Consider the following 14,927-nt stretch of genomic DNA (forward strand, 5'->3'; position numbering starts at 1 on the left):
TCATTTCTAAAGCACAGCAAATCTAATATTTAAAAAATTCTTTGTCACATATAACTTTGGGTTAGTTATGGTGTCACTTTTTTGAGTAAGTGATTTCTTTGCAATAGAATTTTGCAAGGAATGAGTGAAAAATATCTTAACTATTGTGTAATATGGAAATAAAACAGATTAACTTTATACCTTTCTTTTGGTCAGGTAATTAAGCCACAATCTCATAACTGGATTAATACTGTCTTTCAGGCAGTAAATACAGTTAAAGTGAACTAACTCATAGCTTTTGTGTGCTCAGAAATAAAATACTATTACCTACCTCACAAGACACTCTATTGAATTATCTGAGGGAATCACATGTTAAAAGAGAATATTTTAGTGCTTCAATTTATAATTAATAATGATCAAATATTTTTAATAGGCTCACAGACAAGTATTAACCAGGAAGAGTGCCAATAGCAACACTTCTTTCATGCTCTAGATCTACCAGAGCACAAAGATGACACCTGAAGAATAGGAGATTCATTCCATTCTAACAATATTTTAAATAGTTTCTACTATGCATCTGTACTTCAATAATGTTAAGGCTTTTAAAAAGCTTTAACAAGGCTGGGGTGTAACTCAGTGGCAGGGCACATGCTTAGCATGAATGAGGGCCCTGGGTTCAGTCTTTAGCATATGTGCATGCATACACACAGACACAGACAGACAGACAGACAGGCACACACACACACACACACACACACACACACACACCCTTAAAGAGATGGCAAAAGCCTCATTACTAGTTGGCCTCCTCAGCATCAATTTATGACATCCCAGTGGCTGTGGGGGGAGAAGCTCATTCTGCTGCTCAGAGGACAGCAGCTGGAACCATGCCTTGCCAAAGAAGCTGACCATCTGAGCCTTCCCAGGCTTCTGATGCCAAGTGTTGAGCACTTCATAATAATCTCTCTCCTTTACATGGCACTTATAAAGAGGGCTTTAGTTTACTAAAATAATGAGCTTGTGAAGTTCAATGTTGAGAAGGCTACAATTTCAGATATTTGAAGAACCTTTAAATATAATACTGTAGTAATTACTACAGAGTTATATATATATATATATATATATATATATATAGAGAGAGAGAGAGAGAGAGAGAGAGAGTGTGTGTGTGTGTGTGAGTGTGTGTGTGTGTGTGTGTGTTTTGTACTGCAGATTCTATCCTCCAAGCTATACCCCTAGTTATCTTTTTATTCTTTATTTTGAAACAAGGTCTAAGTAGCAGAGGTCCTCACTAAATAGTTGAGGCTGGCCACAAACTTGCACTCCTCCTGCCTCAGCCTCCCAAGTACTGGGATTAAAAGTGGGTGCCACCACACTTGGCTAGTAATATTTTTAAAATAATTAAAGTTTTACCAGAGAGGTTAATAGTTAGAAATAGTTTTTGAATACTGGGCATGCTGTATGCTATACATAAGTGACATTTATAGCAAAATACAGTTGCAACTATGGAGAATGAAGACTGGTAGCCATAGTATGCTATTTCAGGGGAAAAAAAGGAAATTAGCTTACATTTAAAATTGGATCATGGTTAATACATGATTTAGAAGAAATGTTAGTTCTAGATAATTACTGTAGAAGGAAAGCCCTTGAAAGTCATGGGCAAGGTCACTTGAGAAGAAACCCATCCCGCAGGGGGTCACCATCTTCTACTGTGAGGATCCCTGTGCCCGTATAATGGGCTTGTCCCGATACTTCCACTATAACAGCTTGGAAATCACCACATTTGGCAACCTGGGAAGAGAAGATGAAGGGAACACATTACCAAAATATTTCACCCATATTGTATCTGGTCTAAAAGTTTATTCTTGGTTCTTATCATGTTAGAGCAAGCCCAAGTGTTAACCTGTGGGCAACGGAGACTTGCTAAGGAAAGTAACATGGACAGGTGCGTGTTTTAGATTTCTTTAGTTGTGGGAAGTAGGACAAATTGGAGAGGAGGGAGACTGGAAGTCCAGAAACCTGTTAAGAGGTAACTTTGACTCAGTGATTGAATTTAGAGTCACTAGACAGTTTCTAGTGAAAGCAGAGAGGAAGAATGTAGTATAGACACACTTTACAGGTAGAACTGACTGGCCTACTGATCAATGATGATGTGGGAAGTTAAGAATTGAGAGTATGGCAAATATGACCATAGGCTCTAGCTTGGAAGTATCATGAGCAATATAATTAGCCAAGCTGGGCTAAGAAAAGAACACATGGAAGGAAGAAAGAGAGGGAAGGAGGGAAATGGAGGAAGAGCAGGCTTTTAACAGGTAGGGTCTGAGATACTTTGGGGATCCTGACTACGAATGAGGATAGTGAACACCTAGGAATAAGAGTGTTAGATTCAGAAAGACACACAGGTCAGGCACAGTAAGGAGGAAGGTTTGGGAGTTTATATCAGCAGATGGTTGAAAACTGAAGTCTAGGAAGCAGAAGAAGGTGTCCAGTGGCATTAAATTATAGTTGAGATGAGAAGGAAGCACAGAATGAAATGCCAGGGACACCTAACTGGAAAGACAGAACAGAAGCTGAGGCAGGGAAAGAGACAGCAGGTCCCTTGAGAGCCTGGAAGAGGCCAGACAGGGAGGAAAGGAGCATGGTGCAAGCGAAGAGGTTCTGTGAAGCATGGTTAACAAATGTAAAATAAATAACTGGAAATTTAACTGATATGGGTATTTTTTTTTTTACTTTTCAAATTTTCAAAATAAGAACTGAAGGTAAAGGTAAAATGTCAAGGAATAAAGTAGGGTAATTTTATACTTTAAAGCTGCTGTAATATCAAGCTTCACTGAACTTTGGCTTTGTCTGACAGCAATATAACATAGTGCTTGACAGCACACGGTCCATTGAGAGAGAGACCTGTGTTCACAGCCCCGATCTGCTACTCACAGAGTGCTGGCAAGCTACGATCTCTCTAATTCTGGTTGTTGTTTTTTTCCATCTGTTAAAAATGGGTGATAGCAATACCAATCTCCCAGGATTCTTGTAAAGTTTAAATGATAGAGTACGTATAAAGGTTAACTTGGCTTGGAGACTGACACACAGTGAAGTACCTAGTAGATACTCTAGATTACTACTATTTTTTTTTTTTTGTCAATCTCAGATTCTGAAGACAATGTGTTCCAATTTTTCTTTCTTTTATTTTTTTTGGTACTGGAGACTGAATCCAGGGACATTCTACCCTAAGCTACACCCCCAGGCTTTTAAAAAATATTATTACTATTATTATCAACTTTGAAACAAATTCTTGCTAAAATGCTAAGGCTGGCCTGAACGTGCAATTCTCCAGTCTCAGCCTCTCAAGTACTGGGATTATAGACATGTGCCACCACTCCTGGCCTGCTCCAAATTTTTGCCTACAGTATAAATTGTCTGGAATATCATATTATTGTGTGATGTAGAATACCTAACTTAAAAGAAAATTCAATATCCAGAAAAACCAAACCTTAATAACAGATATACTTAGATTGCTATGTTAAATGAGATTCATTCCTAAATATAATTCTGTAGTAGATTTCATTTACCAATATGAGTAGATTGATTAATTTGCTCCATTAGCACATTTAAAACTTGATTCCATTATAAAAATTCTACTTTCCATAACTTATGGCTCTCATCCTCTTATATAAAATGAAACACTACTATAGAACAAAACAAAACCTCCAAATCCTCACTTAAGATTTGAGAACCTTGATGAGTTTTTGTTTATGCAAGTTATATCTGTATTTACTGTGTTAGGAATTAAGGATATTTTTCATTATTCCACTTAAAAAGCAACTTACCTATTACACATGAATGTATAGGTAAACTTTAGTGCAAATAAATTTGCCAAAAATATTTAATGATCAAAGTGGCATTGTTCATTGTTCTATGTTTGCATATCTCTTTCTTTGGCTTAACAGAAGACAATTAGATTCTCATATCTGCTCCTGCTTTCAGATGGTGGGGATTTCACCCATCTTTAGCTTCTGGAGAACACCACTGAACATTCTTGAGAGAATGAGAGTGGAAAATAAATTGTTTTAATACTAACACCGTTTTAACCTTATAACCTTTTAACCCTTTCCAGGGAAACACCTTGGAAACCCTGACAGGTTCTAAGACCACCCTTTGAGAACTTGTATCCTAGTTGAAAAGAAGTTTTTACAAGCCCGCTATGATTCTCTTCCCTTCTGAACCAAACATGGTGGCATTCACCTGTAATCCCAGCTACTTGGGAGGCTGAGGCAGGAAGCTGTCATGATCAAAGCTGATGTAGCCAATTTAGCAAATCTCTTCTCAAAAACCAAACCAAACCAAACAACAGGCCAGAGTTCAGTGGTAGAGCAACCCTGGCTCAGTCTCCAGTAAAACAGACAGATACACACACACACCCCTCTTTCTCTCCTCCCCCCACCCCCGAAAAATGAGTGAAGAAACTTCTCTAACACCCAACTCAGGTCTCTTCAGTGTCATACTTTAACACTAAGCAGCACAGGAAAGGCTCACCCTCACAGCGCTCCCAGTGAACACGGAGCCGGTTGCACTGCTTTTAAAGGCTCTCGTCTGGTTCAGTTCTAGAAGGCCTTTATTATACTGCAAAGCAATTCGGGCTGTCACTCCTGAACCGGTGGGGCTTCTGTCAACCTGTTCACAATCAATGAAGATAAGAAGGTTCAGGGTTCTGGTTCCACAGCACCTGGCATTTGTGCCTAACAACAACAGTTTTAATACCTGTTCATCTGCAAACACACAGATATTGGTGGTTGGCTCTTTGCTATAAGTGTCTTTTCCATCTGTTAATATAGTTCCATATAGAAAGGCAAGATCTTCACTATCAGGATGATTAAGTTTAACCTGAAAACAACAACAACAAAATAACCACATGTAAAATAAAAATTATGACTCAAATTTTGAGTCAAATTTTAAATCAAATAATGTAGATGTGGCACTTGTACACATAACTTTTCAATATTTACCATTTTTGAAATACCTTTTGGGGCAAGGCACTAAATGCTAGGCATTATGTCATTCTCTCAGTAAACATAGTTTATTGAGCTTATGATTGCTATCATATTTTTTGAGTCTCTTCTAGGGAAATTGCCATCCATATGGCTTCAATGAAAGTAACAGTCCTGTTTTATACACATACCCCAAAACAAACTCCTTGAAGCACTGACACACTTCACAGCACTGACCCCAGGATGGCCAGTCCAGGCCAGCTAAGGTCTCCATATTGTTATTCTGGGGAGCCTGAGGAGAAAATGTGGAGAAATCAGGCAAGGAGAATACAGAGCTGAAGTTAATACCCTAATAATCTAGAGCAGAAGCTAATGACAGAGACAAGGGCTGAGAAGCCAGGAGCAAGCAAGAGTTAAAAGAATCCAGAAGCTCTTAGTTAAGAGACGCAATTGGATTAAAAAAAAGATGAAGTTGGTTGGTTCCATGAAAAGCAGCAGATACGCACTGACAGAAGTAGGCACCAGCAAGATATCTCTGCTGTGGGTGGTAAAGCACATCCAAGTCCAAAGGTGTGATGCTCCCAGTTCTTCCTGAGAGGTCTAGTTGTTTAGCTTGTCCTAGATTTCTAGAACATCTTATGGCAAGACTGAGATTAACTATCATTTTCTCCATATATTCTTAGACTCATTCCATTCCATTTCCACTTAACTGTCATTTAAAAATTGAAGAGATTTGGGTCCTTACAATCCAAAGAGTCCATCTAAACCTAAGTTAACCAGGCCTGCATATTGGATCTTGGTGCCCACCTCCATGACAGCACCACTCTAGCCCAAGGCTGTTCACAGGTGTGCTCACTTGCTCCGCTAGAGCAAGCTGCTGGGAGGTAGGGTTTGTTCTTTCTTTGGGCCTCCAGTAAGACCTTGGTAAATGTTTGTTAAAAGAATGAATGAAAGTGAACTTATATTGTATTAACTTTAACCCATCCCCCTACAAATGGTCTTTTCCTAAATTGGCACCAGCAATATTAATGGCCAGCAATTGACAAAGTAGTCCTTCTGTCAAATAAATAAAAAATAGAACTTGTCTTTATATTTTTCTCAAAATCCCTTTGCCCTCAGAGTTTACTCCTTGCCATTGCCACCTGGTGAAAAGTTCAAGTTTTAATGAAAATTTCAAAAATAATCCTTTTATTAAGAAGACTGTGCCATTCTGAAAATCTTGATTTCATAAAAAAACAAGATGGATTTATTTTGTGGCAAATTTTAAAACTATTAGTTATCTGCTTGATGGAACAGAAAACTGATATAAATTTAGAATTTTAGAAATTACTATGATAAAATAATTCCACATACTGGTATTGACAGTCCCAGAAAAATAATTTAGAATAGCAATTTAGTACACATTTTCATTTTAAGTTATAAATTGTTAAAGTCTCAAGAACACTGAGTCCATAATAATTACTACTGCTAGTATGTTAGATACTATCTTTCACAAGTTAATTTTTTTGTACTTATAATTAAATTCTCATGTGACAAACACTCAAAGTCTTTGTTTTATCCATAGGTCCTGACTTCAAGCAGACTTGTGCTAGAAATCAAAGAATTTCTAGACTCATTATCTAAACTGATTTTTATCAGAGTAGTTTTATCCCAGCTCAAAATAATTGAGTAGTTACTAAGTAACTTCTAAGCAACTTAAGAAAAATTCACTAATTAGAAATTAATGTTCTCTAAAAAATGAAAATCTTACTAGAACTGTGAAACCTATTTGTTAACTATATTTACACTCATTATTTTCAAGTTTTTCAGAAAGAATAACTACATACTACAAAATACATGTACTTCAAATTAATAGAATACCATATAATACATTTAGTATATGTTTGCATAACCACCAACTATATCATGTATGAATTATTAACAGTATAATTTATTGAAGATTTATTATGGGTCAGGCAATATTCTGATTCCTTTGCATATACTAACTTATTTAACTCCTCCAATAACCCCAAAAGCATATTTTCCATGTTGTAGGTAGGAAAGCTCTGAGATATGGTTATGCACCCCGTCCATGGTTACAAATATTATAAATGAAAAAGCTAGAACTCACCAATAGTATTGTTCTACAGCCTAAAATGTTAACCACTACCCTATCCTTAATACTACTAAAATTTTACAGAAATAGGTATTTAATTTCCTTCATAAACATGATGATTTCTATCTCTCCATATATCGGGAGGCATGTGTTGTTTAAGCAGCACATGGACTGACCTGAGCTTTTACGGCTTCTGTCACGGCGCTTGCTGCATCCACAAGTTCTCTCGTCTTTGCAGAGCACACATCAAGTCCTAACTTTTCTGCGCTAACCAGTGCATAAAATGCACCACCATATGCAATGTCCACCACCACTTTTCCATACCCAGCAACGTCCACCATGAGATCTAAAAAAAGATGTTTGGAAAGAAGTATGTTTTTTAGTATTCTGACAAAAAAAAAAAAATCATAGCATTTTTAATATGCTTATGCTGGTAGGGGACCTTTTTCTTATCACAAAAACTAATGAAGCAGAAATCCATTTTCATGACTAAGCATCAATAAACGATAGCCAGGGCATCTGTAGTGTTTGGATTTAAAATGTCTCCCTAGCTCTCACAGAAACAAGGCAGTAATATGGGAAGTGGGGCTTGGTTGTTAAGGAGGGGTTCCTGGGGTGTGGCCTTGGAGATTATATAAGGTCCTTCCTTTCCCTTTCTCTTTCTTCTGGTCTCTGGGATGTGAGAGAAGAGCTTTACTCTCTCCCTCTCTCTGCTTCCTGTTGCCATGTCCTAAGCTCTGCAACCCCGGCCTGACATGGACTGAAACTCTGACTTCTCCAAACACTGAGCAAATCTTTCTTCCTCGAAGCTGTGTGGTTAGTTGTTTAGGATCACAGCAGTGAAAATGCTGCCTGAGACAGCATCTTTCTATTTTTAATGGTGTTGAGATAAGTTATAAAACATCTAATGCTGTTTCCCCCAGTCATATGTATGTATTTCTTAGCCATCTAAGGTTCTTTTCTGGGAAACATCATAGAGGCTAAGAGAGGTAAAACATCAAATTGGACACTATGGAGGAAATGTAGGTGCTTGACTTTACTACTAGAGATGGTTTTAAGTTGTGAGCATTTGAATCTTATCCATAAGTTGATTTTCTTCAGGTATAATGTCAAAAAACTTTTAGAAATTTTTCTATATAAACTATCATCAACATGTTTTCATCCCAGTGAAATTATCCTATAGACAAAATACTCATTAGCTGACCTCTTACAGAATCATTTTGCATCAGGGTTTTTAATTTAAGCATTTTAAGTTCCTGGCACATGTGAAGTTTCACGCTAGTTGTTTGTTTATCTGTATTTCCCAAGAATAGAGTTGGAAGATATTTTGGGATATTAAAACTGTTTTTACCCTTTCTTATAATTTTTCTCTCTTCTTTCTTCCCAATTCAAGCTGGCTTGGTGATCCCTGCCTTAGGGGAAGCTGATATAAGGGAGAAAGCATGCTTTTTCTGCTTTTGTTTTTATGGAAACTGAAGTTCTTAGGGGAAAGGTATTTGTTGGCAAAGAAGTGTCCTAAAGGGAAAGATTTTTCTACTAGCTGATAGAGACATTTCCTTTGGACTAGCGAAAGAGGAGGCAAGGAGTCCAGAGAGACCAGTGCTGACTCCTCACAACAGTGCAGGAGGGTGACATGGTGGGCCAGGGTCAGCCAGCCAGGAGGGAGACACAGGGAGGCCAGAAGGCTATCCACTTCGAGGCCTTGGCATGTTGAGAAACCTTTGTTCACATGTCTCTTAGGAAAGGGGATGTCACCCAACAGAACAGAGGGGTCTCAATTTCAGAAATTAAATTGTAAAAAAAAATTTTTTTTGTATACCTGAGTTTTCAGACTGGTCATACAAAAATACTAGTATGCTACAGACCACAAAAGCCCCTTTAACACATGATATATAGAAATAGAGCAAGTTTATGATCAAAAGAGGAAAACATGGCTACGGATCTTAAATGGAAGCACTGAATCAAAAATGTCTATCTTGATTGATGTGGACACAACATAAAATGTAAGGTTATGTCAGGCGTGGTGGCACACGCTTGTAATCCTCATGCTTGGGAGGCGGAGACAGGAGGATTGCACAGGTTCGAAGCCAGCTGTGATGGCTTTAAGAGACCCTGTTTCCAAATAAAAATATAAAAATAGGTTTGGGAGTGTAGCCTGGAGGTAGAAGAGCTTCTAGGAATCCCAGTACCACCAGTGCCACCAAAAAAAAAAAAAAAAAAAAAAAAAAAAAGTGAGGTTAATGTGAGAAGAATGAGAAGTAGATGGAAATGAAGGGCTGCTGGCATGTGAAAAGCTACAGCCAAACTGAGGGTGTGGCTTGAAGACTCACACCTATCAGAGGATGGAGTGACAGGCTGTAGTCTGGTCCACCTGTGACCGACTGTGCATTGGTCACCAATTCTCAGGGCAGGGAGGGTCACCCAGCCTATAATTGCTCCCTGGCTCACCCTTTTAAAATCTGGGTGTTATACTTCAGTTTCAGTTTTTTCCTCTTTAAAATGGACCAACTGTTTTTTAAGAAGTTACTTCTATTCATTAATATTCTATGACTTTTATTTTTATCACTAAATTACTAGTGTTATAAATTAAGATATCTGTTTCAGGCATCCTTTAAAGACTTTTTCTTACATAGTTTACATACTGATAAGTCTATCATTTAATGACATGTATAGTAACAAATGTTTTATTTGTTTTGTAAGCACCTTCCTGTACTCTATTATAAAACTGAAATTAAACATAAAGGATGTTTTAATGGGTAAAAAAAAAATAACTAAGATATTTGCTTCTTTCTGGGTGTGGTGGTACGTGCCTATAATCCCAGGACTTGGAAGGCTCAAACAGGAGGATCTCAGGTTTGAGGACAGCCTAAGCCTCAGCAACTTAGTAAAATTCTGTTTCAAAATTAAAAAAAAATAAAAGAACTGACAGTGTAGCTCAGAGATAGAATATCCCCAGTACCAAAAAATAAAAAAGAAATTAAAAAATACTTCTCATATGAGTACACCCTAAATGCCAGATACGTTATCTACACCAGCCCTTCGATTCATTATATGCGCTCTTAAATTACTATAGCCATGAGAAACAGGCACTGTACTATTTACTACCCCATATTTTTCTCAGCTGTCCACCAAATAAGCGGCAGAGCTGAAGTCAAACTCAGGACCAGGTGAATACAAAGACTCAAGCCTTTTCCACGAATATGTGCAATTTCTACTGAGTGCTCATTCCAAAATCTAAAGTTTTATCTTTTCTTCTACACGAATTTATCAATGAGATTTTAATTTGAATTACCTCAGAGTGAATACTTGGTGTGTGCCAATTACTGTGGAAGATATAAGATGTACAGGATAAAAAAAAAAGTCCTATTTGCCTTTCTTGGAGTACAGTTGGACAAAAAAGACAAATTTAAAAATATGTCATGTGTGAATGATGTATCTTATATTAGTTTGCCAGAAAATTGAAATCTATCTCTTTAAACTACAAAACTTTAAGGATGAGAGGGAAGCAATTTGATAGTCTGGAATTCAGATTCTGATTCTGCCACTTATTATGGCTTTGGTGTCTTGTGTGTAACAGGCAACTGCTATTTCCCTTAAGAATTGTTTCCTCTTTCTTTCTTTCTTTCTTTCTTTCTTTCTTTCTTTCTTTCTTTCTTTCTTTCTTTCTTTCTTTTTTTGGTGGTACTGGGGTTCCTGGAAGCCCTTCTACCTCTGGGCTACACTCCCAGACCTATTTTTACATTTTTATTTGGAAACAGGGTCTCCTAAGCCAGCGCGCATGGCTGGCTTCGACCCTGCGCGATCCTCCTGTCTCTGCCTCCCAAGCGCGGGGATTACAAGTGTGCGCCACCACGCCCGGCAAGAATTGTTTTCCTTATCCATGTGATAATGTGTGGACAGTACCTGGAACAGACTAGGGACACAATAAATGTTACTATACAGCCGAATGTTTAATTTCCAAAATCCAAAATGAGAATAGGGTTCTCGAGAGGACCAGATATCTACATTTGCTAATCAGAATATTCTTCCAAATTTCCTTTAAGTGGTTCCTGATTTGACAAATACTCATTGATTACCTGCTGTTCTAGGCACCCCTAATACAGTGCACAAAACAAAGGAGTATGTGTTTTACCACACCGGAGTGGAGAGGAACTCAGCAACTCTCGGAGGTGGGTCCTGGTGCCATCCTCATTTTATGGACTGTGACATAGAGGCATGGACTTTCTTGCACAAGGTCCCTGAGATGACCAGGGGCAGGGGTGAGAGTGAACACTGTCATCTGCCCTTCATGCACTTTTCAAAGTAGGGAATATAGGATTTCATTTTTTTAACTTGAAGTGACCATTAATGCCCATCAATTATGTGCTGTCACACAGCAATGCTCTCAGAACTATGGTCTCTGGGGAGGTTAGCTACCTCTAGTCTAACCAACCCAGAACTATGATGTAGCTGGTGACCCTGCTGCCAGCTGTCAATTCCCACAAAATCTAGAGCTTCTAATCTGCTGTTGGGCTGCTTAGGGGAAAACTGGGTAACCATGAGGTGTCTTAGGTGTAATCCTCAATAGAATTTCTTGTCTCCCTCAAGTGCCAATCTGGATAAGACATTATTTCCTTTCTAAAGGGAAAAGTGGCATCAGTTTCCCCAGAGGCATTCTACATTAATTTGTGTGAATAAGACGCCTCAGTTTGCTTTACGGCTGACAGATGCCTGTCTTTGTGGGGTAGCATTCGTAATCATGCTAATCTGGATCCCAGTTCCTCAGGAAGGATCAAGATCAAACTGTCTGACAGAATGGTTTGCATGGCTGAAGCCTTTGAAGAAAGGAGTGATAGCCCTATTCCTGAATGGATTACCAAAAGAAAGCATCCTAACTGACAGAATAAACTCGAGGGAGAACTCAGAAGAGACTAGATACAAGCTGCCAGGTTGTTCCCAGGAGGAAGCTCCCTCTTTTTAAGGGTTATATAGATGTCTTCCTTTACTTATGGAGGATCTGTACTAGAGAACCCAGCAAAAGCTGTTAATAAAGCTATATGCCCAGGGAACTCTTAACGAAATTATATATCTTGCAGTCTTTCCATTACGAGGAACATATTTTATATATTTGAAAACTCAAAACTCAGAGATAAATGAAAAAGCAAATGCATAAGTGAGGAAGGCGCTTTTAACATGAAAAGAACATGTTTAGTAACTTGTTAGGTGTAAAAATGTGTTGACTAAGCATATTCTGAGCCAGCTTGAAATCTGGTACACTGGTTTTTCTTTGTTCTGTCCTTTACCCTAGTGTTCCATGCTTGACCAGGGCAGCAGGAGGCGCTGAGTAAGGGAAACAAAAAGTTCTTTACCACTCCAGGCTCGGTCCTAAGGCCTCGAGCAGATCCGGATAACTGAATTCCACACATCAAATCTGCAAGGCTTTGAACGCTAACACATATGTGCAGTGATCTAGAATTACCTTTTTATTAATTGCGAGGGCAAGCGGGTGGGTTAGTTGCATTGCGTGGGTTCCAACCCGAAGAGAGGATTCATGTAGTTAGCTGTGTGCGGGGTCGCGTTCCCGCCCGTTACCTGAGGCCAGCACGAAGGCGGGGACGCTGTGGAAGCGCACCGGGCCGCTGCTGTGGCCGCCCTCACACGCCACGAAGGCGGCCACCAGCCCGCAAGGGCAGTGGATGTTGACCTGGACCTCGCGGGTGCCGGCTGGCGGAGCCGGCACCAGCCCGAAGTCGAGGGCGAAGCGGCCCAGCGCCAGCACGGCGTGGCCGCACATGGAGCTGTAGCCCTCGTTGTGCAGGAACAGGACGCCCAGGTGCGCGTCCGGCAGCTCGCTCTGCACCAGGACAGCCCCGTACATGTCCCGGTGGCCCCGGGGCTCGAACATGAGCCGTCGCCGCACGTGGTCCAGGTGCTGGCGCATGTAGCGCCGCTTGGCCAGCAGCGTGGGCCCGGCCACCTCCGGACACCCGGCCAGCACGATGCGCAGGGGCTCGCCGCCCGTGTGCATGTCCACCACCGACAGCGCCGGCGTCCCGGGGTCGTGCGGGGGCAGCCGGGGCACGGCCAGCGCGCTCTCCATGGTCCGCTCAGGCCCCGGGATGCCCCACTGCCCCGCCGCGCTCGCTCCAGCAGGGATCCACCGCGAAGCCCACGCCAGACGCAGAGGACGCGCGGCAGCCCCGGGGGCGGGGCCTCGGCGCCGCGACCGGGAAGTGGGCGGGGTATCGCGCGGTTGCCCGGGTTACCGGGGGCGGAGCCGCGGAGGCCGCTGTGGCCCGGATGTCCGGGCGCCGCGGTCGGGTCCGCTGATCGCCGAGCTACTCGAGGCCAGCCTGCGAGCGAGCGGTCGATGGGTGAGTGGTCGCCCGCCCCGGGAAGCGTGCGTCTCGGTCCCGGCTCCTTCCCTCCCCGGCCGGCTCCGGCTCTGCCGCCCGGCCCGGGACCGCCGTCGGGAGCGGCGTCTTCCCGCGCTCCTGCCTCCCGCCCCGGCCGCCTGGTCTCCTCCGCGGAGCCTCTGCTCCCGCCCTGCGGACCCGGCGGGCGGCGGGCCCGGGCTGGCCTGGTCAGTGTCACTGCGGACCCTTAATTTAAAGAGGAGGAAACGCCTTCGTGATGGTTGACTGCAAATTCAAAGCGCGGATGTTAGGACAGAAAAATAGTCCAGGAAGCAGAAGCTGCTTAGGTTAAGTCTCCTGCTTCATCATAGCACCTAAGTTTGTAGGGCCCGTCACGACGACAATTGCAAAAAAAAAAAAAAAAAAAAAAAAAAAAGAAAGAAAGAAAAAGAAAGAAAGGTGCTTAAAATTTTACCCATCGTTCACTAAAGGAAGTTAAAGGAGACACTGAACAGATGCTTGGAGCGAGGGTTTTGTTTGGTAAATGATGAGCTGTTGCATTAGGTTTCAGGCCTTGGATTTTGAGAAACTTCAGATTATGTTCGTTCAAATGGGTTTATTGAGCATCTACTAGATACAAAGCCTTAGAGAAAAAGCTTCCAATTCTGAAACATTTGCCGTATAGTTGGTTACAGTTGTTTAAAAAAATAAATGTTAAAGTAGACAAGCCTTCCAAAACTAGATATTTGATAAAAGCGAAAAATATTAAACAAAACATTGTAGTCAGTGCTTTTTCTTTTTTTTTTTTTTCAGTAGCAGGAGGAAAAAGAAAAAAAAAATCTACTGGAATTTGAAAGGAGAAAGGGCCTTGTAGAACAGGCCATCTTGATTGTGAATTCATGAAGATTTGGGACATGATTAACTTAAGTACAGCCATAAAATGCAGTTTTTACAAGTAACTCAAATTTAGACCCTAGTTGTTTTGGATTAGGCTGCATTAGGATTCTGCATTAGGCTGCAGGTTCTTAGCAGGTATCCTGTCATGTTTCTCTGTAGACCTTTAGTGGCCTTATCCAGTTCATTGAACCATCCGTGTTCATTGAACAAAGGAATCAATGAATGAAGGGAATTGGATGTCACTGATGAGAAACATTCCTCCAATAGTTTCTCCTTATGGATGATCTCAAGATGATATGTAGGTCTTGAGTTTGTTTTTGTTTGTTTTATTTTGTGTGTAAAGAAGAGCTATCCCCCTTCCCCCATCACTGAAGTCAGGGCTGTGATTCTGAGGTACCTAAATGTTGGTCAAGGGCCTATCAACAACCTTGATGAAATTTTCGCCTAGCCTCAACAACAATGATAAAAGATAGGAGAAAGTAGGAAGTTTTTTATACAGAAGAATTTGTTTACTCAGAAGGCCTACCCTGTATTTTGAAATTATGTCCTTACTTTTGCTTATCTTTTGTTAAAATGTGTTATGAACAATGGTGACAATAGATTGTATGTGCTTCGTGTCTTGACTGGGCAAAATAAAAA

At 40.7% G+C, this 14,927-nt stretch overlaps 1 protein-coding gene across 1 annotated transcript; it reads right to left on the reverse strand.

Moving 5' to 3' along the window:
• Positions 1-1,644: 1,644 nt before the first annotated feature.
• L3HYPDH (trans-L-3-hydroxyproline dehydratase) lies at positions 1,645-13,135 on the reverse strand (the record flags this gene model as incomplete). The annotated part of the gene is made up of 5 exons (XM_080707902.1): positions 1,645-1,770; positions 4,510-4,647; positions 4,735-4,857; positions 7,233-7,402; positions 12,628-13,135. The coding sequence occupies 5 exons, from the start codon at positions 13,133-13,135 to the stop codon at positions 1,645-1,647; spliced, it is 1,065 nt and encodes a 354-aa protein (XP_080564028.1).
• Positions 13,136-14,927: the final 1,792 nt, after the last annotated feature.

Source organism: Muscardinus avellanarius (genome assembly GCF_963383645.1).
Source record: "Muscardinus avellanarius genome assembly, chromosome: 12".
NCBI classification, from domain to species: domain Eukaryota; kingdom Metazoa; phylum Chordata; class Mammalia; order Rodentia; family Gliridae; genus Muscardinus; species Muscardinus avellanarius.